At 37.3% G+C, this 26,173-nt stretch overlaps 1 protein-coding gene across 1 annotated transcript in view; it reads right to left on the bottom strand.

Moving 5' to 3' along the window:
* LOC131203454 (low-density lipoprotein receptor-related protein 1B-like) overlaps positions 1–26,173 on the bottom strand; it is a 298,673-nt gene that overhangs the window by 175,921 nt on the left and 96,579 nt on the right. Inside the window, exons 3-5 of the mRNA XM_058193741.1 lie at positions 16,897–17,016; positions 14,886–15,014; positions 4,925–5,182 (exon numbers count right to left, since the gene is read on the bottom strand). Coding sequence (XP_058049724.1) covers positions 4,925–5,182; positions 14,886–15,014; positions 16,897–17,016 — 507 coding nt within the window. The remainder of the gene's footprint in view (positions 1–4,924; positions 5,183–14,885; positions 15,015–16,896; positions 17,017–26,173) is intronic.

Raw genomic sequence — 26,173 nt, 5'->3', positions numbered from 1 at the left:
ACTGGTTCGCCCCACTTCGGGTGGGGTAGTGGCAATGGGAGGCTCCGCCCACCTGCCCGGATGTCATCAAATACCCTCTGCGCATGTGCAGAAGCTTCTGCACATGCGAAGAAGTGGTGTGTGAACCATTAGCTAAGGTAAGTGAAACTTACCTGGTCCTAACTATTCAAAGTATTCTGGCCTGCCATTTTCCTATAGATTTGAGACTTAGATTCTGAAATTTAGCAGTACCAGTTCTTTAGTAGTAGTCTAATTATCATGGACCTAGAAAACTAAAGGATCTTGAGAGAGAGAGATCAATATCTGTACAATATAATTAATATAACTAGATAGATTAAATTCTGTTATGCATAATTTTCCAATTAGCCCTATATTATATTTAGTTTCCATCCATTCCAGAAAAGAACACATTGTATAGAGCTTGAACATGTATAATTTACCAAATATTGAGAAAGTTTCAGGATAAAAATATGAGCTAATTTTGCATTCATTTTAGCTTTTCTTTACACATCTGGGCTTTCCTTGCTTTATTAAACATTTTCAGATGTCAGTTAATGAATCATATCGTTAATCTCTTTGACTCTTTAAAAAAGAAGAGAAGGAAAATAAATACACATATTCGATTTCCTCTGGGAGTGTGGAAAACCTAAAATTATAATAAGCGGAGAGGCACATTTTGCTTGCTTTATCTTCTATTAATACTGATACAGGATAGAAACAAATACTGAACTTTTAATCTTAATGAGGGACTGAAAGAAATTCCAGTGTATGATCTGAAAACAAATGCAGTGGCAGATATTTAAAATGCTTTCCAGTTACCTCATTACTTAGGCTTATATGCCTTGACAGTTTTTATATAATGATGCCTACAAAAAATGACATCTTATGATCAACTTCAAAACCATCAGACTGAGTGCAGGGAGCATCACATGGTGTCCCAGATGTTCTGTAACATATTGATAAACTGAAGAGCTTACACATGCTGACAGGATAGCCCAGCCTTTTCATACATTATTGTTTCTCTCACTCTTTTTATATTTCTTTCAAACAGTAAATGACTTTGCTCCTGAAATGATTCAGGGGGAAAAAAAAACCCCACATACTGGGAATCTGACTATGCCAGAAACGATTCTGCTCCATTTTTAAATTAACTTTTCATTTTACAAGCACATGCTCTAACTCAGTAGCTTCATAAAAAATAATAATAAAAAACCCCTTCACAATGCAAAATGTCAAGTTGAAGTAGTTCTATATTTATCTTCCTTTTTTTGGGGGGGGGGGAATGATAATATTATAGCATTACTTTACACTACATTATGGAAAGCATACAAAAAGGCTAAACGTCTAAAAACAATCATAAGACTGGCTATGTAGTGCTTAAATTCTCTAATCACAATCACATTTATTCTGGGGAAAAAATGCTCACATTTCTAAAAACTCAGCCTTCTATGGTCCTTTCGTTAATGAAGCCTGAGATATAGCTTCACAGTGAGCATATGCTTCACTGTAACGTCTTTGTTTATCCTAATCATTATAAACAAGAATTAAGAAGGCAGACCACAAAGCCTCTAGCCATTTAAATCTATTAAAATTAAAACACTATTCAGAACCTTCTTCAGGCTCTAGAGACTATGAGCTATATTGCTAAAAGGCCAAACCCAGTCAAGTGTTACTACGGGTAGCTCTCCACTTACGACAATGATTGAGCCTGGAATTATCACTGTAAGTTGTACTGGTTGTTAAATGGGTTATCACATGACTGCATCAGTGTTGTTGTTCTTGTTGTTTTGTGGTCATTAAGCAAATCTGTCGGCTGCAATAGCCATATTCCCCACCCCCCGAAGCTGGAAGTAAACATGCCAATGGCTATAAATTCAGGCCAGTTGCCAAGTCCCCAAAATGTTATCATGTGACCATGGGAGCCTGGCCGTTATAATTTCAAATCCTGGTTATAAATAGCCCTCTGAATGAACTTTGAATGGTTGCTAAGCAACAGTTGTAAATTAAAGATGACCTGCATTACCACTCAGGAACAGGGCTTTTCTATCATCTGAGTGCTTCCTCCCATCTTCTAACTTCTTCCAAAACCCATATTCTCACTTTAGGTGCAGAATAATTTCCTTAGTTCTTAACCATTTTATTGGCTGAGATGATGGAGAAGGGTAAAATGTTGTGGATCCCCCTGTTCTCCTTTCTCAGAATGTAGCAGAGAACAGAACCAGACATAGGCCTTGCAGATTGGTCAGAACAGCCACCGTTGCCTGAGGAGAACAACATTTAACAAAGAGAGAAAGGACTAGCACAAGAGACAGGTGCTTCTTAGACCTTCTGCGTGCCACTATTTACACTTGGTTTCCACCCCATAATCCTGCATCAATAAATCTGATGTGGGTCTCTAATCATTTTGATTTCTACTGGCCTTAAAATATCAGAAGATGCAGTTGTCCCTCAAGCTGAGCAGAGTTTTAAAAATATGAATTCAGTCTCCTACCCATTGAGCAGTTTCTTTGTTTGTTTATTATATACCATCTTTCTGTCTCTGTCTCTGTCTGTCTCCCTCCCTCTCTCCCCAGCTATCTACCTACCTACCTCTGAGTTCTCCTCATCCCTACTCTCTACAGAATAACAAGAAAGTTAAACTTACAAACCACAAGTGTGTGCATACATAGACTCATACACTCTCACACGCAAAGACAATCCCCACACCATTGTATGTCATTGCCTACTTTTGTGTCTTCAGTGGTGGGTTTCTGCCGGTTTGCCCTGGTTCGGGAAATCCGGTATCTCCTACGGTAGGCTGAGAGCAAACCAGTTCACTCTGACCATCATCTGGGCCCTCCAACCCACTCCTGCGCTATACTGTCATTCATTTTTAGCCCAGGTGATATGCAATGTGCTTGCGCGGAGTGCAAGTTTGGTGCACATGAGCGAAGCGAACTGGTTGTTACACCGATTGAAACCTACCATTGGTGTGTGTGTTTATAATGCATTCAAATGAAGGTATCTTTTTTTTCCCTCTTTATTAAAATGTTTCTGCAAGTTGCAATGCTGGAAGGATGTAGCATAGCAACCCTTTTTGCAAGTGATTATGACTCTACCCATGGCTGAGCTTCTCTATGTACATCTGGGATGGAGACAAATAGCTTATGTGAGCCCAAAGACTGAGAAGTCCTGCGAGGCCAACATTCATTGCCTTATACAAAGAAGGAAAAGAAAGCCAAGCAGCTTACAGAAATTTAGAGACTGCCGTGAAGGGTGAAGATCAGGTTCACTGCTACTTCAAAAATTATCTTGATACTTTACAGTTTTTTTCAACCTCTGCAACTTTAAGCTGTGCAGAGCTCCACTCCCAGAGTTCCTCCAGCCTGCTGGCTAGTGGAATTCTGGGAGCTGAAATCTGTGCAGCTTAAAGTTGTGGAGATAGAGAAATACTGGCTTAGAGATGAGGGTTGACAGTAACAAAATAACATGGAACAGACAGAAAGGTGACACTACAGTATGTGTACCTAAGATCAAGAATGCAATTGAACAAGTAGAGCAGGGCCCAGATGCGTCATGCGCTGCCCATACTCACACCCAGTTTAGCAAAAGGAAAAAATGTCCCAATACGTCACATGACACCGACAAGTTTGACACCCCTGAAGTAGAGAATAGGGATACTTAACTAGACTTGTACTTGTACTTTATTGATTAGCCCTTGGGCCATATCAAAGTGCAGAGTTCCAGACACAAATTATTCTCAAAATCTGATTAAAACAATTTAAAATGGAATTGGATAAAATACAATTTAAAATGGAATTGGAATAAAATACAGTTTAAAATGAAACTGGAAATAAAATACAGTAATTTAATATATAAATAAAATATTTTAAAATTATATCTCAGTAGCACCCCCACAATCTACCCCAATCACTCCCACATATGCCGATTTCAACTGAACCATTTTGCTTAAGTATTGTGCTGTGTTAAATGTTATTTTCAGATTCTGGCCACACATAAGGTAAGTTGTTCTGATATGGGGACTGGAGAAAAATCCAGAGTAGCTGATTGTAAATATTACTGTATATGAATCACTGCTACTGTACTGTGGGGCTGTAAAAAAGATGTATGTATAGACTTCATCAAAATGAAGTTATAATTTCCAAATCAAGCAAGGGATTCAGGCAATCCTTCTGGAGAACATGTCACACTTTGGTGTATATGGACATATCTTTTTGCTAGTATTAATAACCCTCAGAGTCTGCAAAGATATTTTATTCCATCCATTTTTAACCATATATACCACACAGGAATATCTAACCACCTTGGCTGCTACCGTCTTTCCTAATTTTCATCATTAACCAATGTAAGTGCTCTACATACATGTGTGCATGATGTTAATATAGGGCAAGCTGACTGAGGGAAAGTTGGCTTAGATGGGGAGCATCCATAGGCTTAAATTAATAAATAAAAATCCTCTTCACTGTCTCTTTAGGTTTTTCTTTCTATTGCTGCTATATAATTTCCCATTATATTCACTTAAATAAGTAGAGCTGTGTAATATAAAAATTAGACTGGCACTGAAAAAACCCAAGCTGAAATCCCCTTTCAACTGTGAAAACTCGCAATCTATCTCAGCCAAGACTACCATACATGGTTGTTGTTACAAAGAAAAATGAGAGCAGGAAGCATTACAGATGCTGCCTCAAGGTCCTGAAGAAAAGTCAGGATCTAAATCTAATGATAAATGAGACAGAATATTTAAAGCTTTACAAAGTCTGTATCTCCAAAAGCAACATAAAGAAAAATCAGATAAGAATTTACTTCACTATATGCTAAAAAAAAGTGCTATTTTATTCACTTATTAATAAAATACCATTAATCTATAAAACATTCTTATAATTTTGCTAGAAAAATATCACTTTTTCAGACTTACAATACTTACTATGAAGATTAGGAATGCTGCTAATTATCCATTCGTCAGTCAGCTTTCCAGTTTTTGATGTCTCAACGCATTTTAACTGAGTTGAAGATTCTCTTGATTCCATCCAACAGAGTGTGTTCTTATTGTGTATATAATCCAGCGTCTGAATTCCACTTCCTCTCAAAAATCCAAAGGTGGATGTTCTGGTTCCATTTACGTATAGGACATCAATAGTGTCCGAGTTTGCAATCAACAGTAGAGGTGGAAGATCATTAGGTTCTAAAAACAAAAGAAGAGGCCAAAGAAAGAAAGGTTAATTAACCAATCAAAATAACCTACCCACTTTTGCAACATTTATATAAATCAGTTAAAATAACTTGCTCCCTTAATAAAGACTTCTATACTTGTGTTCGACGAGGGTTATATTAAATGCTTAAAATAAGAAAAGAAAAGAATGTACTACACTAAAATGCCAACACTAAAATAAACCAACACTAAAACAAAGGTCAGCGGACAAAATAACATCCTCAGGAAATTAATGAGCTCTAACTGGGGTGCCAAACCAATGGCCCTTAAGACAACAACTGTAGCTCTTTGTTACTCGTCAGGCAAATACACCTGCTCAATCTGGTATAAATCAGCACATGTCTTGAAAGTAGATGTTGTTCTCAATGAAGCTAGCAGAATTATTACAGGATGCCTTAAACCTACCCCTTTAGATAAGATCTAGCACCCAGCCAGCACTGCCAAGCCTCCTATTTGCAGAGAAGAAAAAGCATACAGAGAAAAGCTCAAACCATCAATACCTAGACAACACCCTCTCTATAGCCTACAACTAATTCATCAGAAATTAAAATCCAGGGAAAACTTCCTAGGTCAATGGAACACTTTGAAGAATTTGAAAGCAGAGTGGACCTATGAAAAGCTACAAAGAACCAACACTGGATGGAACCAATGGAGGAGCTGGGTTTGACGAAAACTGGGAAGTATGGAAAAAGTTGAATAGACCACATTCAGATACAACAATATCTAGAGACATTCTGAACAAATGGGGCTATCCAGTAGTTTCTGCTTTTTGCAATTGCGGTGATGTGCAGAAAACAACACATATGTATAACTGCCCTTTGCACCCCAATCACTAGACACTTGAAGAGCTTATGGCAATCCGACAGAACACAATTAATGTTGCTACTTTCTGGGCAAGATCTTTTTAATTTGCATATGTTTTAATCGTGTATTTTATATTTTAAATTTATGTTACATATTTAACATAACTGTGATGTTTTAACTGTGATACTTCTGACATGAATAAACAAACAAGCAAACAACATGCTACACAAATGATCTGTCAGAATATGAAATCCTGGCCTCACGTATTCCAGAAAAACAATTTTCGAACTCTGGTTGCTGTGTCTTGGAGAAAGTTCTTATTTCATACTATAAGCCCCTAAAAGTTCAAATACCTGATCAGCCATAACATATAGAAAGGAAAATGAGTAGTAGATCTGGTGATCTTAACTTTCTCAGTATCTTAAGTTTCCTCCACATTTCCTAAAGAGTTTCTGAAGATTCTACTACTCAGAAACTCCATCTAAACTGCAATAAACAGTATGGTTTTGCTAGGTCCATGATGGCGAACCTATGGCATGCGTGCCACAGGTGGCATGCAGCACCCTCTCTGTGGGCATGCGAGCTGTTGCTCCAGTTTAGGGCTGCCACGCATGCACATGCGCCTCCCGCTGGGCAGCTGGTCATCGGGTCTCTGCCACGCATGCATGGGGGGCATGTGCAGGAGGCCCACACACACATTTGTGGGGGGGCACATGCAGGGGGGCATGCATGCATTGGGGGGAGCAGGCTGCATGCAAGGGGGCCGTGCGTGCATTGAATTTTCGGGGGTTGGGGTGCACACTTTGGGCACTTGGTCCGGAAAAGGTTACCCGTCACTGTGCTAGATGCATGTTGCTATTTTCTAATCTCTGAATAATTATGGATTTTTCACTGATTCTGCCAAGGAAAGAAGGTTCATAGGCATCTTTTGGATTGTTTTAAATGCTTTTGGAAATGCTGAATGAATGAATATGAGTATCCAGATTGTTGCTGATCTGGATGTGATAAATTTAGCTAATTGACCTATTTGGAACCTTGACCTAACACTAGTCATGTATGAACCCAGTCAAGTAAATTATTTTCAGATTTGTCATTTGAACTATATTTATTTTTTACTTTCCCCCATATTTACAACATAATTCCTGTTGGAAAATTACTGTAATTTCCAATTTAACTCCCAGTGCACTTTCAATCAACCCCCGTGTCCAAATCAGAGTAAGCAAACAATTAATTACAGCTAACAAAAAAAAAAGCTTGCTGTTTATTTGGTAAACTTTAGTAAGTATACAAGTATTTTACTTGCAAAAACGATACAAACAGGAAGCAAAAACAGAGACATGAACAAGAGGCAAGAAGTACTGCAATATAAATTATATATCTATCTACCAAAAGACACAGAACTTTCCAGAGCCACTAAATAGATTACTGTGAATAATTAGCATGACAAGTCCCAAAGGAAGTAGTTAGTCCAGCAGTAACTCTTTTATGTACATAAGAACAACAGAATAGAGAGGGAAAGTTGGAAACAAGTAATCCTTTCTCTATTCTGCACCATCAAGAGAGGAACTACTCTTTTCTCCACATTCAGAAATAAATTTCAAGAATTTTCAGGACTAGGATGTAGTTTTATTTGGATGGTCTAAAATCTATATTTTTACTCTTTTGCTCTTACGAACGGCTTCTCAGGGTTTATGCAGGCTCCTTAAAAACACAGATTTAGTGTCATTTCCCGTCCAAAAAAAGTATTTTAAAAAATGGAGAAAACTACTTTTTAACAGAATGCTAATTTTCTGCCATGCAGTTCAGTTTAAATCAGGAATGAAATAAGATTCTGCCAACTCTGTTGTAGGTTCTGTCACTAATGTTTTTTTCCATTGCTTCTGCCAACAAGGAACAGTCCCTCTTATTGTTTCTATTAGGCTTTGGGTGGTGGAGAAGAAATGCCATTTTGCTTATTCTATTTGTGGTCCGTGGACTAGTTCCAGGTGCTGCTGGCCTTGAGGACACAACTGGATTCACTGCCAGAACTGGAATTCCTTTACAGCAGTATTTAAAGATAGAATTTGCTCAACCTACAGCCTCTTTCATACCTGCAACCTCTTAGCCTGTCTATTCTTGAATGTGGGCTTGGTCTTTTTGGCAGATCACAGACAAAGAACATCTCAATGTCTACAATGGAAGATGTTCTATTGTTATGTTCTTTCTGTTAAAGACTTCTTCAGCTTCAATAGCAATAATACAAGAGCAAACAATAGATTCAAACTTAATGTCAACCGCTTCAATCTTGATTGCAGAAAATATGACTTCAACTAACAGAGTTGTTAATGCTTGGAATACACTACCTGACTCTGTAGTCTCCTCTCCAACTCCTAAAAGCTTTAACCAAAAACTGTCTACCATTGACCTCACCCCATTCCTAAGAGGACTATAAGGGGTGTGCGTAAGTGCACAAAAGTGCTACCATTCCTGTCCTATTGTTTCCTTTCAATATATGTTCCTGTATCTAATGTTGTGACAAATGAATTAAAAATAAATAAATAAAAATAAATTTAATTTGACAGCTAGCTAAAAATGACATTTCAATCACCGCCCTACAGTAGTGGCCAAAATTGTGGAAACCTTTTGAGAAAAGTGTATTTTTGAGGTTTGATGGCTAATAACACCACTTTTTTTTGGAGTTTCAAGATAATCATATTCCACTGCTGGAATGGCCTGGGAATAGCCCAGACCTTAACCCAATTGAAAATCTATGGAGCCGACTAAAGAAACTTGTTAGTCAGAAGCGACCCAGCAATAAAACCCAGTTAATAGAAACAATCATTCAATCTTGGTTTCACATTATAACAGCTGCAGAACTAAAATACTTGGGTCACTCCATGGGAAGATGTTGTAAGGCTGTAATTCATGCTAAAGGTTACCCAACTAAGTATTAACTGATGTGATAATTTTTGTATATCTTGTTTTTTCTACGTGTTTCACTTTTCTTCTTTATACTGTAATTGCTATTCTAATAACAAATCCTTCATAAAAGGATTTTATTACATTCTTGATTAAATTATCTTTCCATTGCTATATAATTTTACGGTACTACTCCAAAAAAAAAGTGGTGTTATTAGCTAGTTTTAGAAAATACACTTTTCCCAAAAGGTTTCCACAATTTTGGCCACTAATGTATATCCCCAACACTGTCTTCTGAAATTAAATCCCCTACCTGGTCAAAGTTGGTCTCTTCTCCTCCCTTTCCTATGTATTACAAATACTGTAACTCAGGCAGTTGCACAAGTATGCAATTGTGACATTTTTGTGATGACATCAGCACATTGTGTCATCATTTTGACATCACTTCAGTTTGTTATGGATACCATGGCACATGTTTAAGACATATTGTACTTTGTTTATTGAGGATTTCAGTGAAACAAAGATGGAATCATTCTGAGTATCGAGGGAAGGAATGGCTGTACTCAGAACTACTATAAAAAAGGAGCCATGGAAAAGAGAAATGGGCTTTCTTTCCTAAAACTCAGAACAAAATTCGCTTTGGTGAGTTCTTTATGAAATTCTGCTACTTGACCTTCCATAAACAATTATGATAGTCAAGAACTGAACGTGGGCTTCTCTGGCAAACTCCCATGAAAATATAGAAATTGGCTGGGTTGCTGGCTGCTCTGCTATTTCTGGCTGAAGCAAAGTTTGCCTCAAATAGCAATAGCAATAGCCCTTAGACTTATATACCGCTTCACAATGCTTTACAGCTCTCTCTAAGCAGTTTACAGAGTCAGCATATTGCCCCCAACAATAGGGGTCCTCGTTTTACCAACCTCGGAAGGATGGAAGGCTGAGTTGACCTTAAGCCGGTCAGAATCGAACTGCTGGCAGCTCACAGAAGTAGCCCCCAGTACTGCATTCTAACCATTGTGCCACCATGGCTTATGCTGCTTTAATTGCAACTCTGGGATTGGGTAGATTTGTTTTCTTATAAATTCTCTTGGTGGCGATGTTGTAATAATGTTTCAGCAAGCTGTTCAATGCACAGCAGGGTGTTCTGAGGATCAGATGCCATCTTCTTGATCAGAAGCAAGGTCCCCTACCTCTCTGAATAGAAAGCAGGCAAGCTTCAGGATTGATGCCACCCTTTTGAGGCTGACCAAGTCAGGAAACAAACACCACAGGAAATTTGATACATCTACTTTATTGATCTATGCTACAATAGGAGACTGTTGAAAGTCTTTTGTATTTCTCCTTGCCTCCCTCTTCGACCAAAGACAGCAAAGATGGGCCAATCTTAAATAGTTGTTGCTTTTTGTCTTATTCCTTGGTATTTCTTGGGCTAAGTTCATGCTTACAGATTAGTTGATTCATATTTTCTTCAAGCAAACCTCCTGTACAAGTGCATCTCTGAGCAATCACTCTAAGTAAGTTAGAGTCTTGATAGATCTAAAGTTTTATTGAGGGCATAATTGAATAACATGCTAGATGATAGCCACATTCTTTTTGCTCACAGTTACAGAACAATGCTGTATGGTTCAAATATCACATTTGGGATTATATATATATTATTTTGTATGGGGGGAACTCAGCTGCTCAAACTGAAATATTTTTTCCTAGCCCTTTATGAATTATGCAGCAATGCCTACAAACCTTTAATAACTGCTTGCCATCATATTTTCCTGTCTATTTCAATGACATCTTAACTATGAAATATTTGATTTGGGAGCCTCTTCCCTTATTTATTTCTCCTACTGACATTTTGCAGCTAGTCTAGTATGAGTAGCCACACAATCTTGTATATGCCTACTCAGAAATAAATCTCAGCTACATTTGTATTACTATTGTTGCTGTCTTCATTATATAACACTGGGTTAAAGTGCATTAAGAGCATTACCACTTCTCTATTATTAATTACTAATTGTGAATTATTCATTCTAGTTCCAGCAATGACATCAGTAAAATGCCATGTGAGTATGACAGGAAGAAAAATGAAATTGATTTTTGGTGTATAGCTTTCTCTCAGATTTATTCAGAACTATTGCTATGCTTTGGGGATCAATATGAATTTTAAATAAGCCCTAATTTCCTGGGATAATCAATATCTTTAATCATATTCTACCCTTCACATTTTCCTACTACCATATTCACTGTAATTCCCCAAATACAGTGCAGTAAATTCCTATAGCACTGGAAAATTCAACTAAACTGCACTCATTCTCTGGGATAAAAAAATAACTAAGTAAAATAAGTTACTAACATAGTAAGTTAGTACCTTGTTTTTAATTAGGCACAGTTTCCACAAGTATTATTTCTACTTCTTAGAAATGTTATTAGAGCTACTGGTTTAGTTTCCTTTGACAGGGGCAAGGGAGTAAGTGGGCATAATTATAATTAGTCCTAGACTTTTGACCAAAGGCATGACAAGAAACAACAGATGGAAACTAAACAGGGCCCCACAAGGCTGTGTGCTCTCCCCACTTCTCTTCTCTCTGTATACCAATGACTGCATCTCTAATGATCCATCTGTTAAACTACTAAAGTTTGCAGATGACACAACAATGATCAGGCTCATTCGAGACAGTGATGAATAAGTATACAGATGGGAGGTTGAACAACTAGCCTCGTGGTGTGACTGGAACAATCTGGAACTGAACACACTCAAAACCGTAGAAATGGTGGTAGACTTTAAGAGAAACCCTTCTATACTTCTACCTCTTACAGTTCTAGACAACACAGTATTAACAGTAGAGACCTTCAAATTTCTAGGTTCTACCATATTGCAAGATCTAAAATGGACAGCTAACATGTCAGGCCTGGAAACCATACTAGGCTGTAGGTTAGTTCCAGTTTTTCTGGAACCTTGACATAACATCAAAAACATCATTAAAAAAGCACAACAAAAAATGTTCTTTTTGCACCAACTCAGAAAGCTCAAACTGCCCAAGGAGCTGTTGATCCAGTTCTACAGAGGAATTATTGAGTCTGTCATCTGCACTTCTATAACTGTCTGCTTTGGTTCTGCAACTCAACAAGACAGACACAGACTTCAGAGGATAATTAGAACTGCGGAAAAAAACAATTGCTACCAACCTACCTTCCATTGAGGACCTGTATACTGCACAAGTCAAAAAGAGGGCTGTGAAAATATTTACAGACCTCTCGCATCCTGGACATAAACTGTTTCAACTCTTACTCTCAAAACGATGCTACAGAGCACTGCACACCAGAACAACTAGACACTAGAACAGTTTCTTCATGAATGCCATCACTTTGCTAAACAAATAATTCCCTCAACACTGTCAAACTATTACTAAGTCTGCAGTACTATTAATCTTCTCATCGTTCCCATCACCCATCTCCTTGCAGTTATGACTGTATGAATGTAACTTTGTTGCTTGTATCCTTACGATTTATATTGATATTGATTGTTCCTGATTGCTTATTTGTACCCTATGACTATCATTAAGTGTTGTACCTTAGAATTCTTGATGAACGTATCTTTTCTTTTATGTACACTGAGAGCATATGCACCAAGACAAATTCCTTGTGCAACCTAGATCTAAGGAGAAAATTCCTAAGAGTGAGAACAATTAACCAATGAATTGCCTTGTCTTCAGAAGTTGTGGGTATTCCATCACTGGAGGCTTTCAAATGGAGACTGGTTATCCACTTGTCTGGAATGGTATAGGGTCTCCTGCTTGAGCAGGGAGTTGTACTAGAAGACCTCCAAGGTCACTTCCAACTCTATTATTCTATGTTCCAAGTTATTAAATAAGCAGTTGGTAAGTGAGTTGTGGCTAATTTTATGATATATATATTTTTTGCCACAGTTGTTAAATGAATAAATGCAGTTGCTAAGTGAATGACATGGTAGTTAAATGAACCTGGCTCCCTTCATTGGTTTTCGGGGCAGATTGCAAATAATAATAAAATCACACACATACCCTCCCCGGATGTTGCAACCATAGTACATGCCAGTTGCCAAGCACCTGAATTTTGATTGTGTGATCATGGGGATGTTGTGTTGGATTGTAAATGTGAGGACTGGTCATAAGTTGTTTTTTTCAGTGCTGTTGTAACTTTGAATGGTCTCTTAAGCAAGTGGTTGTAAGTCGAAGACTACCTATATTACAAACATTGCATATGTGTATTTCATGCATGCCGATTATGAATATTTCATAAGAAAAACATTGATCTGTTATATTGATTAGGAATATTCCTTCTTTCCCTTCAGCTTTGTTAAAGCAAGCTTACCAATTCCTTTAAATGTTTAATTTATTACCACTAATGAAAATATACATAACCCTCACTGAATGCTACCAGGAGCAAAATGGTGACACATCTAGTATCCGAAGCAATTTAAAACATTCTGTTTACTTTAAAGTAATTGTCATGAACAGTCATCCATGTGTGGGAGTTAGAAGGAGGCTTTCAGACTATCAGATTTTATTAAAAGGAATAATCTTCCATGAATTGTAGCTGATTTCACCAGATGCACAGAGTAGTTAAAATGATGAAGAATTGAACTTGGATGAGGTGTGTGAAGGGGAAAGTACATTCAGACATCTGTAGGTTATATGTGATGCAGATTGCAGGTATTTTGTTAAACAGTAATTGCAAAGCATTAAACATCCTTTGTGTTTGTTAAGACTACATGTCCACTTGCGTCATTTTTATTTTTTTATTTTATTTATTTGTCACAACAGTATATATAAGCATAAGCAAGAAATAACTATACAAATTGGATACAATCAAAGGGAATATTAGGATAGGAATGGTAGGCACGTTGGTGCTCTTATGCACGCCCCTTACAGACCTCTTAGGAATGGGGTGAGGTCAATAGTAGATAGTTTTTGGTTAAAGCTTTGGGGATTTTGGGAAGAGATCACAGAGTCAGGTAGTGCATTCCAGGCATTAACAACTCTGTTACTGAAGTCATATTTTCTGCAGTCAAGATAGGAGCGGTTCACATTAAGCTTAAATCTATTGTGTGCTCGTGTATTGTTGTGATTGAAGCTGAAGTAGTTTTCAACAGGAAGGACATTGTAACAGATGATTCTATGAGTTAAACTCGGGTCATCCTAAACTGTAACTTTGAAAAGGTTCTGAAAAGTCTTCTCTGATTTTATGTACCACAGATAAGATACAAGAAGCATCACATAAGATCCGGGAGAGTAGAACTGAAAATTTTATAAACCTTAAAGAGTAAAACTGTTTACTGTCTTAGTTAATCTTTCTCAAATTGTTTCAGTTTACTATAAAGCCAACCTTAAAATAATATAGGAAAGTCTCTATGCATCTATTTGTTGTTGTGCTGATTTTCTCTTTTCAATAATTGTTGTATCTCTTACAACACCAAAATTCTGTTCATGTTTTCTAAATATAGATCAAGACAATTAGAGCAGTGGTGGCAAACTGGATTTCTTCGAGGGCTGGATCAGGATTGTAGTTCTCTGCGGGCTAGCTGGGGGGAGGGAAGAGATGGATGCCTCCTGAAGCACTCTGCCATCTGAAAATGTCCTGCGGGGGGCCACGGGGAGCACGTGTGGCCCATTTTAAGCTGGCAGAATGCTGCAGGAGGCTGTGGAAGATGAAAACTGGGGGGCCACATGGCCCATTTTGGCCAGCAGAGACACCACAGGCTGGTCTTTTGATATTTCTAGGTCAGCCCTGTGGGCCAGATCTAAGCACCCCATGGGCTGGATCTGGCCCACAGGCCTTGACTTTGACACCCCTGAATTAAAGAGCATAAACTTACAAAAAAAACAACAACACACAGCGTAGTGCTGATTCAGAGATCATTCAGATTTTGTTCCTTTGGTGGTCAGCTAGATATTTAATGGAGACTCACAGCAAATAAATCCAGCAATAGATTGCTGCATACCTTTTTTCACTTTGCAAGACTTTTTGTTTGGTTGAAGGAGATATCCTTCCACACAGCTGCATACGTATGATCCATCAGTATTTTGACATGTTTGGCTACAGAGTCCATACAAATTACATTCATTAAAATCTGAAAAGAAAAAGAAAAATGATTACATTATACTAAGGAATCAATCCTGTATTTATCACTACTTTATCTCCTTGGCAGGAGGAAGGCACGATGTTGGTGGTGTCTACAATAATAAAAGTTATTGTAGCAGTCCAATCCCCTTCTAGTCCAATCCCCTACTCAAGCAGGAAACCCTATACCATTTCAGGCAAATGGTTGTCTAGTCTCTTCTTTAAAACCTTGAGATTTCCAGCATCTACAACTTCAGAAGGCAAGTCATTTCACTGATTAATTGTCCTAACTGTCAAAAAATTTCTCCTTAATTCTAGGTTAGTTCTGTCCTTGATTAATTTCCATCCATTGCTTCTGGTCCTACCTTCAGGTACTTTGGAGAATAGATTGACCCCTTCTTCTTTGTGGCAACCCCCTAGATCAGGGGTCTCCAACTTTGGCAACTTTAAGACATGTGGACTTCAACTCCCAGAATTCCTCAGCCAGCTTTGCTTCAATTCTGGGAGTTTAAGTCCACAAGTCTTAAAGTTGTCAAGGTTGGAGACCCCTACCCTAGATATTAGAAAATTAGTCACCTCTAGTCATGTCACCCTAGTCTTTTATTTCATTAGATCTACCTAATTCCTACAGCTGTTCTTCATACGTTTTAGCTTCTGATCCCCTAATCATCTTTGTTGTTCTTCTCTGCATTCTTTATTAGATTAGAGATATTAATTTGAATAGAATTGTATGCATATATTTGGGGCCAAGGTAGGGTCAGCTGTACTTGTGGCACAGTGATCAAACTGTACCAACATTGACAGGTTGCAAAGGTCTATAGGAGAGCCACAGATGGGACAACTGGCATGTAAAAGAAGTGGGGATGGAATGGAAAGCATTTCAGAAGGAACTCTCTCTAGTTCCAGGATCTCCAACCTTGGCAACTTTAAGACTTGTGGACTTCAACTTCCAGAATTCCTCAGCCAGCAAAGCTCAGCAAAGCTGGCTGAGGAATTCTGGGAGTTGAAGTCCACAAGTCTTAAAGTTGCCAAGGTTGGAGACCCCTACTCTAGTTTTCTGGAAAGTAGTAGAAAGGAATGAAGAAATACTTTCAATCTTGCAAGATTGATGTTTGCCCTCCAAGATAGCTGTGACCAGTAGCACAACAATGAATATCTCTGGAGATTCTCAGGTCATCTTCAGGTGAGAACTGAAGAAGTTTCTTGAATAAGAAGGGAAATGTCTTCAAGCAAAAACAAAGAAACTCTAGTTGCCTTTCGAAAAAGCACCTTTGGGACACAACAATGGCTACTAACTCTATCTGTATTCTAAAGTTATATTAACAGAATATTGCAAGACTGAAAAACTGAAGGCTGAAACTAATGAAAACTGAGAAAATGTAAGTTTATATCTTTAAAAAAAGGAAAAGGCTGTAGTAGATGTGAGTAAAGGAAATGCAGATCATTGACTGCAATTTTAAAAGTATATATGTATGTATGATATTGTGGAGATGTTGAATAACTGGCAGGAAAGACATAGCTCTAGTTATGAATAAAAAGGTTTATAGTGTAAATTAGAGTATATCAACTGATATAATCTAGATGGTTGTGATGTGGGAAAAATGCAGGAATGTTAGTTGCATATTACATGCCAGTAAACATTTACAATGAAAGAACCATGATTTGTTCTGGCGAAAAATGTGCAACATTCTGAATGAGATCCCAGGGAAGAAATGGATGGGTGGGTGGGTGGGAAAAAGACAAAATAATATAGAAAAAGCATTGGGAAGTTCTACAGATATCAGGTTTAAATACCACTAACATACCCAATCTGTATAGTTCACTAAATGCAAGTTTTCCTACAACTCTTCCCGAGCAAAATGTTTTGGAATAATATCATATGGTTACCGTACCTTGGCAGGTTTTTCCATCTCTGCCAACTTCATATCCTTCCTCACAATAACATCTAGTTTCGTTCATGGATATGGCACACTTGTATTGGCACTGCATTTGTTCACATTTGGGTAGCAATTCTGCAAGAGAAGACAATACATAGAGATACAGTATATTATGACAGAAAAAAACAGAAGTGTACTTCACTTATATACTCGTATATCATTAATTTCCTTGTTTGCAAGCCTTAAGAAAATACTGCTACCAAGCACTAAACACTTGGTTTACAGCTTCTTCAGTGCTGCTGTTGTACCTTAAAAATTCCTTCTTATATTGACTATAGTACTTTTACAAATAACAAAATGACTCCTTTCCTTTCCTTTCCCTCCCCTTTCCTTCTTGTGAAGTTAAATTGCGTATTTTAGAGCTGTATAAGCTGAATTGTGGCAGGAGAATGCTGCAAAAGAAGGGTTAAAAAACTTTCAGTTGAACTAATTCGTAGCAGTTCAACTGTTCCCAGAATGGGAGGATGGCAGTAAATCAAACCAAAGTGAAGATCTTCCTGCCAGGTTATCCATTTAACCTGTGGTAAATAGTAAATCTTTCTCTTCAGCCTCATTTTGAGAACAGCCACTCAGTTTCCATGAGGATGTTCTGCTGGTGGTGGAGACTTACATCAATTAACTCTTGCTTGTAGAAAAGGCGGCAATTTCTGCCATAATCCTTTCACTTTGTCAGTTTCTATAAGCTTTGCCTTTCTATTTTATGTATCTGATTTTTGTAACTTACCTCATCCTTCTCAGTGTTTATCAACTAGATTTCCCTCATATTAATATCTTTGTCCTTAATATTTTGTAACCTGTCCTTTCTCTAACTGAGCACTTGGTAATCTCACAGGATAATCTTACAGGACAAAAAAAATCATCCACCTAGTTTTGCTTAGTTTTTGAAAGTGTTAAGAATGTGCTTGTATATAATGTGAGATTTCATATCACTGTTTTGTGATTATCCTAGAAGAAGAAATCATAAATCAGTTATCTGTTGCAAAGGAAGCTTATCCTGGAATGTTTTAGATAGATAAACCAAAGCTTCAGTAATTTTCATTCTGAACCCAGCTTCTCAGACTTTTTTTTTTGCAGATAAGGAGATTGAATACTGCTGAATTTTTCAAGATACATCACTAAAACTCCATATAGATAATTGGCTCGATTACAAATTTTTTATTCTCTGTTTTAGGACCACTAAGCCAGAAGTAGGTTTCAGCAGGTTCTGACCAGTTCTGGAGAACCGGTAGCAGAAATTTTGAATAGTTCGGAGAACTGGTAGTAAAAATTCTGACTGCCCCCCTCCCCTTCTATTCTCTGCCTCCGGAGTCCCAGCTGATTGGGAGGAAATGGGGATTTTGCAGTAATCTTCCCCTAGAGTGGGGTGGGAATGGGGATTTTACAGTATCCTTCCCCTGCCATGCCCACCAAGTCACACCCACCAAGCAATACCATGCCCACCAAGCCACACCCACAGAACCAGTAGTAAAAAAATTTGGAACCCACCACTGCACTAAGCCAATTCTCTGTTAATAATCTTCAGTAAGCAGAGTCTAAGGTTATAGAATAGAAACAAACTACATTCTTCTAACATATAGTAGTAAGATCTTCATGCATCTAACCAAAATAGACTGGCCCAGATCTTTACTAGGATAGCTTTGCCATAGTCTCCACTATCAATGACACCCAATTGAGACAGTCACATTGATCAAAAGCATGATTAGGAATCCAAGTTGTGTTGGCCCAAGAGATTGGAGCCCAAATTTGTCCAGTATACTCTGGAAATCTAGTTCTGAAGACTTGGTCAGTGCCAGCATATCTAGTTTATAGCCAATCCATCTCTAACCTTTTCAACATAAGAAAGGAAACATTCACACATACATAAAAATCACTCTTGAAACTATTTTTTTTAAAAAGAAAGGTTAATTAGTTGAAAGTCAATGACCTGGCTATTAGAACTTAGAATCTCCAAATAAAATTAATTGCTAAAAAAAAAAAATTCATACTCCTCCACAGAATCAGAGAAAAGGGTATCCAATAGTTCAGACAGCTTTCAAAGGGAAACAGTCAACCAACGGACAGTTCTTTAAATGATTATTAGCCATCATTGTGGAGGGAAACATCCAGGCTCAAAATTCATGTGAAGACAAGGAGAACATAGGGAAGATTACAGAACTCAGGAGGCTGCTTGTTACTCAACAAGTAATCTTGCTCATATAAAGTCTGTACAACAATCCATAAGTTCACAAATTTGCCTGATAAAAATGAGAACAAAAAGAAGACAGAAAAGTTAAATCGCTAAATGCAATTTGCTATTTAATTGACTCTTTTCTTTAGTGGTGACTATTGTACTTAAAAAAAATGTTTTAGCAACCCTTATAAAACATGCATTCTTTTTTCAGAGAAAAGAAAAGAATGTTGGGTAATTGTTATTCTTTAATAGTTATTCCAATAATAAAGACATGGAGAATAAGCTTTTATTTTTTTGCATATGGTTTGCCTGAAATAAATATAATTTACCGATTAGATGTATATTACCTTTTAATATAACTCAAGTCGCTGTGTTGGAATGTCAGACAGTTATTTCTTTCGACTATTCATGACTAGTGAGGCAAGGAGGGTTTAAATTAATTCTGTGTCATAATATGATGCAAATAACATGACCGATATATTCATATCAAGCATTGTGATCGAAGTATTAAGTTATGCCTGGCATGTTAGAGAGGGCTGTAAAGCACCGTGAAGTGGTATATAAGTCTAAGTGCTATTGCTATGTTATCACATTGACATCAATTGCAGCTTGTTATGGATTCTCTATCACTATCAAAATCAATGTTTCTGATGACAATGAGAAGAAATAAGTTAAATTAATAGCACACTAAAGCAATGTGGGACAATCAATCAACCATGAAAAGCCTTTTGTAACTTTCAGAAGGTTATGAGAGAAGGGGCCATCCTTGCTTTATGGGGCAAGCTGTTCCATGCAAGCAGAGCTCCCACAGAACATGGAGTTGAACAGAGCTAGTAATCAAGTGCATGTATTATCTCATATCAAAAGTAAAATGAAATACCATAACTATAAGTACTAATCATGGAATCTAAAGGCAACCAGTTACAAGTTACAATACTGATATCTGCCTTGGTCTTCATAAAAAAGAGAGCTTCCAAAGCAAAGCAGACGGCAATGGAAAAATGAAGTTGTGGGGAAAGTAAAGCAAAAAAATCAGAATGTCTTCTTCCATTACTCCACTCTGGAAAAGGGTGCCTCATTTTCAGCTCAGGATTTTCAAGGTAGCAGGTCCACTTACCAGCTACACTAACACAACTCCACATTAGCCAATGGGTAGATTAAACTAATGGGGCCTTGGGCTGGGCATTAGCTAATATAACTTCACGTTACCAGCAGATAGATTGGGACACCTGGATTTTTGATTGACTAACATAGCTTTATATTAGCCACCAAGTGGATTGAGCCAACAGGATCGTTCTGTTTTGCTGCATATTGAGTTTTGCACTCAGTAGCTTTTTCTAAATGGAGTAGTTTTCAGTTTAGATTCTGTGCTGTTCCGTTTTGAATATATAGTGATAAAATATCATTTTGCAGGAATTCGTCTGCAGTGAATTTGCAATTGGGGTAAGTGTGGGTTCCAAATCTGACATAGCAGGGCCTCCAAATTCTTTAAACCAGTTCTGACTTTTTATTGATGACAGTTCAGTAAGTCTTATGTAGGTATGTTGTAACCTTGAACAATCATTAAATGATCAGTCATAAGTCAAGGACTATTAGTGCCAAATGATTCTTAATGTTTGAGCTTTAATACCCAATCCCAATCCAATGGATTCAGTAGCTAACTTAATATTGCAGCTTTAGCATCAAAATGTATTATAGAAACGGTTCTGTTTGCTTAATGGATGATCTGTATTGCTCTTCCTGGATCTCTTTTACTCATAATACATACATATTTTTTCTTTTTTTTTCTTTCTTTTTTTAAAAAGTTTTTTATTTATAATACAAATTAAAAATAATGGACATAGCGTGACATCTCCGGTTTAAACATTTTCATCAACTTTTGTCATGTAATTGATACACTTCCTTATCTCTATACATATTTACACTAATTATCACATTTCAAATATTTAAATTCTTTCATCCAAATAGATTATATTGATATCTAATTCAATCATATCTATCATAACAAATTAGGGTAAAAAACTTCCAAACATTTTACTCGTCAATGGTCCTATATCCCAGCATCTCCCCCTTTCCAGATTTCATAGTACTCTGATTCATTCTTATCTTTATGTTCCAAGGTCAATCTGTCCATTTCCATGCAAATTAATATTTTAGCTTTTTTTTCCTTTTTTTATTTATTTATTTATTTATTATTTAAATTTTTATACCGCCCTTCTCCCGAAGGACTCAGGGCGGTTTACAGCCAGATAAAATAAACATTCCTATTACAAAATAAATACTATTAAAATACCACTAAAAAACTTATTCAATTTGGCCGCAATTAAAATTTAGCAAATAATAAAACCCATTAAAAACCCATTAAAAACCCATCGATAAAACCCAATTAAAAACCCATAAAAAGCTAACCCAGTCCAGCGCAAATAAATAAGTGAGTTTTGAGCTCATGCGAAAGGTCTGAGGTCCGGAAGTTGACGAAGTCCTGGGGGGAGTTCGTTCCAGAGGGCGGGAGCCCCCACAGAGAAGGCCCTTCCCCTGGGTGTCGCCAGACGACACTGTCGCGCCGACGGCACCCCGAGGAGTCCCTCTCTGTGAGAGCGCACGGGTCGGTGAGAGGTATTCGGTAGCAGCAGGCGGTCCCGTAAGTAACCCGGCCCTATGCCATGTTTTCTTGTTGACATGTAAGCCGTCCAGAGTCATTGAGTTGGGTGGCCTCAAAATTGACAAATATTTAACTAACAAAAGAAATGAACTACATTCACACATGGCATTAAATATGGATGTGATTAACTGAAGAAACTTTCTCTGGCTGGGCTCACATAAGTTGAGGCTAACTGAAGGCTGGAATAGATATCCCATGATTTTATATGTCAAGCAGAGAAAACAATAGAGGCTAACTAGAAGAAGAAACAGGTGGTGGTAACCCTTTTCCTCAGGGTGAAACCAAAACAACCCTTTGTCTACCTTTCTTCCTCATACATAATGTAACATAGATTCAATTAAGGAGTCCCCAGCTGACAATATCCCAGCTACTACTTCTGTAATCAGGTTTCAAGTTCTTAGAGAAAATGTTACCTTAACAGGGAAGGTAATGGATTAACAAGTAAAACAGTGGGAGTTTTGCATCTCATTCCTATGCATTCCATGCCTAAGGTCCTCTGGCCCTCCTATATATCACCCCCTTCATTTAAAGTGACTAGAGTTAGAATTGTATAGCTCTTCTGGGAACTGATTAATGTATCAGCTTTCCCACAATACTGCAAAAGTGTCTCACATCCATTTTACAAAACCAGATAGATTTGAACTGTGTCTTCCTTTCCTTTTTCCTGTCCTTCCCTTCCCTTCCCTTCCCTTCCCTTCCCTTCCCTTCCCTTCCCTTCCCTTTCCTTTCCTTTCCTTTCCTTTCCTTTCCTTTCACAGTTGCTTGCTCCAAAGTGCATTACTCAACCATCTGTTGTTCTGCTAAATTGCTTCAATGGGCAAAATGCTACTTTAGACAGCTGGTTGGGTTTGTCTGTTGGTAGCTCCAGCACTGACATTGTTATTTCATAGAATTCTCCTAGATAAAATCATCCAACCTTTATACTTTGCTGAATTAAAACTGCAATCCCATCAGAACACTGTGGGGGGGGAATCTAGATTTATACTGAGTGTGCTTATATAAGTCCTATATTTCATTGCAGCCTATGATACTCTTGACTACCATGTATTCTGTTATTCTTCCAACACTGTCCTACAATGTAGTTAAACATTACAGTTAATAAAGTATGTTGTTGCCTTACATTGTAGCATAAGAATATGACAATTTTCATTATTTTAATAGACTGCATTGCCTTCAATGTATAAATTCATATTTTCCTTTTCTAGATAATATACGCTTATACCTTACACCTGTGACAAAAAGACAACTGAAAAGAATTAGATGTGTATTTCTAAATATAATCTTAAGTAATGCACCAGAAATTATACATTGTATGCCACAATGCATATATGGAATAAAGTAAACCACAATTTATCCCAATAAATCTTGTTAAGTACAGCATTTTATCAATCTACTTCGGAAAACAGATGATGGATGGATAGCTATGTCTCAAATTCAGTTGCATCCCATTTCGCATGCAAACATGTATATTTTTTGTTTGTAGTTGTTAGTGATATTAAGGGAATTTAAATTATGAATTTAAATTATGAGTAATGTAATACACGGAAGTCGGGGTGAAATTTCTATTAACAGTGCAGTGTTATACAAATTCAGTAAGCCTACTGAATGTGAGTTGGCCACATTCCCAGGTAGATGCATATAGCAGAGGTCTCCAACATTGGCAACTTTAAGATTTCAACTCCCAGAATTCCCCAACCAGCGTGAAGATTGGGTCGCCAGGGTTAGAGACCCCTGGCATATAGGATGGGATTTTAAATCTGAATCTAATATATTGGAAAGGGGAAATAAAAAAACCAACCCCTACAACAACAGACCAAATTCAATCCTTTTCAGTCCTTTGAAAGAATGTACATTGAACATAAAATGAATATAGAATTGAATTCAAAATTAATGTTTACATTCTGTGTAATATTTTCGTCCAGCTACAATTGCCTGTACTAGTTTGGTGATTGTTAAGATGCTGCTTTGAACTATGGTTCTCTTGCTGTTCTAGTTATTTTTAAATTCTATCGTGAGGAATGCTGGACAAGTAAGGATTTTATTGCAGCACTTTTCTTCTGTTTTAAAATAACTGAGGCATCATTTTTCACTATACAAGGCAATCATTCACTCAGCTCCTGCCCTTGAAGCATTCCAAAGGATAAGTGACTTTAAGGCAGGTTGCTAATACAGGTTTCCACAGCAATCATATTACAACAGTGCACCATACATACTCTAATATCATTTGTATATTCAGAATTGCAGTTCTATGGATCTGAAATTGATTGCATCTATTCACTTACTTTTTATTATTCCGCAGTCATACACTGATGTCTAGACTCTAGAGGTAGCTTCTCCCACACATCATATATTTTCTATTTTCCAGGTATATTTCTTTTGCAGATTAGGCGGTATAATTTAATTTGCCCTAAAGCTTTTTTTTTTTTTTACTTCTTTCTACAATATAAGCCTCTCTTGTTTGGCTTCTTGACAGCAAAGGATACTATGATTGATAGAATTCAATTGCTGGTTTGAAATAAATGCAGGCAGTTGTTATTTTATGTTTGTCAGCCTTCTTTATGAGATTTACCTATTGTTCCATAAAAAAAAAATGAGAAAGCTGTAATGATCTCTGATCGCACACCTGGTCCCATACCTCTGTCATGACAAACATACCATGGAGGCCAGAAATGGAAAACCGATTGAGATTCATGTGCTTGCTTAGCAGCCATAGTTGTGCAGAGTCAAAGGCCAATGCGGTAGCAAATGATTCAAATTTCAGATAATGTGAAATACATGAACAAGACAGATGTGCTCTATTATTGTCTGACTAAGTTATAAACTTAGGCTAGCAGGGTAATTACTTTGCTCATTTCCACTTTCTCCCCAATGTTTCCAGATGCATTCAGTTTACAGAGCTCTCTCTTCCTTGCATGTAAATGAAATAAGCTTCCATCCATTCGTTGTTCTGGTTTTTATTCTCTATCCTGTGGCCACAGAGAAGGTCTTCCAGAGAAAAGTTGAGATATCTACTTTTTTTCCTTCTTAAATTCAGTCCTGGACTTAATTACCTTACTGGTACACCTCTCCATTTTAAACTGCTCCAAGTATTCAGTACAGGTAGTCCTTGACTTACAACAGTTTGCCTAGTGACCATTTGACTTACGACTGCCTTTTGAAGGCTGCAGTATCCCCATGGTCATGTAACAAAATTCAGGTGCTTGGCAACTGACTCATATTTATGACAGTTGCAGTGTCCTAGGTCACATGATCCCCTTTTGAGACTTTCTAACAAGCAAAATCAATGGGGAAGCCAGATTCACTTAACAACTGTGTGACTAGCCTAACCAATGTAATGATTCACTTAATAACTGTGTCAAGAAAGTTTGTAAAATGGGGCAAAACTCACTTAACAACTGTTTCCCTTAGCAACAGAAATTTTGGACTCAATTGTGATCATTCGTAATCAAGGACTACCTGTATTTGTCTTTTTCCCATGACTGCCACAATTATGTAGCACAGATTGTTAAATAATCACTAAAAATATTCATAGTTAGAAGCATTTTATACCAACAACACAAATAATAAAGAAAAGGAAAAGAGCCAATTTGATTAAAAGAAAAAAAGGAAGAGCAGGAAAAGAATATTTTGCTGACGACACCGTCAGAAGTGGAAAGCTATTTCCCAAACTATCGTAAGTTTATAAATGAAACATTAATTAATAAATTGATTCTCAAATACTGGTTCAGTTTTGGAATGAACCTGCTTCTTACTGGTCCCCATATCAGCAACTTGCCTTTTTATTTTTCTACTCAAGTTGTTTCTCATATGTATCCTCTTTGAGGAATATGGAAATATTAGATCAAAACTTTCCCCAAGAAACTATTATATTCAAGCTTTCTCATCTCAGGAGATATTAACAATTCAGAAGTGGAAAGCTGTTCTTATATGTACCATACAGAAAGTAAGCACCATTAAAAACAGTGAACTTTAGAATATTTATAGCTCAGGTTTGAATTGTGGAGTCCTTGGTGCTCTTTGAGTTTGCTTGTTTGCTAAATGACATTTCTTTACCCAATTGGGTAACACTATCCATGTTAGAAAGGAGTGGTGTTTGCTCTCTGTTTATAAACTGTACAGTGGCTTGCCATGTCCGTATTGGTGGTGGTGGTCTTGATAGTTCCTTGATTACCCTTTTAACTTGTTTGTCTGAGTTGGTATTCCTTTATGGGGATATTGTTTACTTCTTGATTGTTGGTCTAGTGTTAATCTCTGCTCATCTGGGTATTGATTCTAGTGAGAAAGTATTTTGATCATTTGGTTCCTTTTTGGCTTTTTGATAGTGCCTTTTGAATGACATGTAGATGTTGTTTATGTGCATGTTAATGGCTGAACTTTACCATGAATTTTACTTCTGAGTA

Source organism: Ahaetulla prasina, chromosome 1, assembly GCF_028640845.1.
Source record: "Ahaetulla prasina isolate Xishuangbanna chromosome 1, ASM2864084v1, whole genome shotgun sequence".
NCBI lineage: Eukaryota > Metazoa > Chordata > Lepidosauria > Squamata > Colubridae > Ahaetulla > Ahaetulla prasina.
Note: the sequence above shows the minus strand (reverse complement) of the source record. Positions and strands in the feature narration are given on the sequence as shown.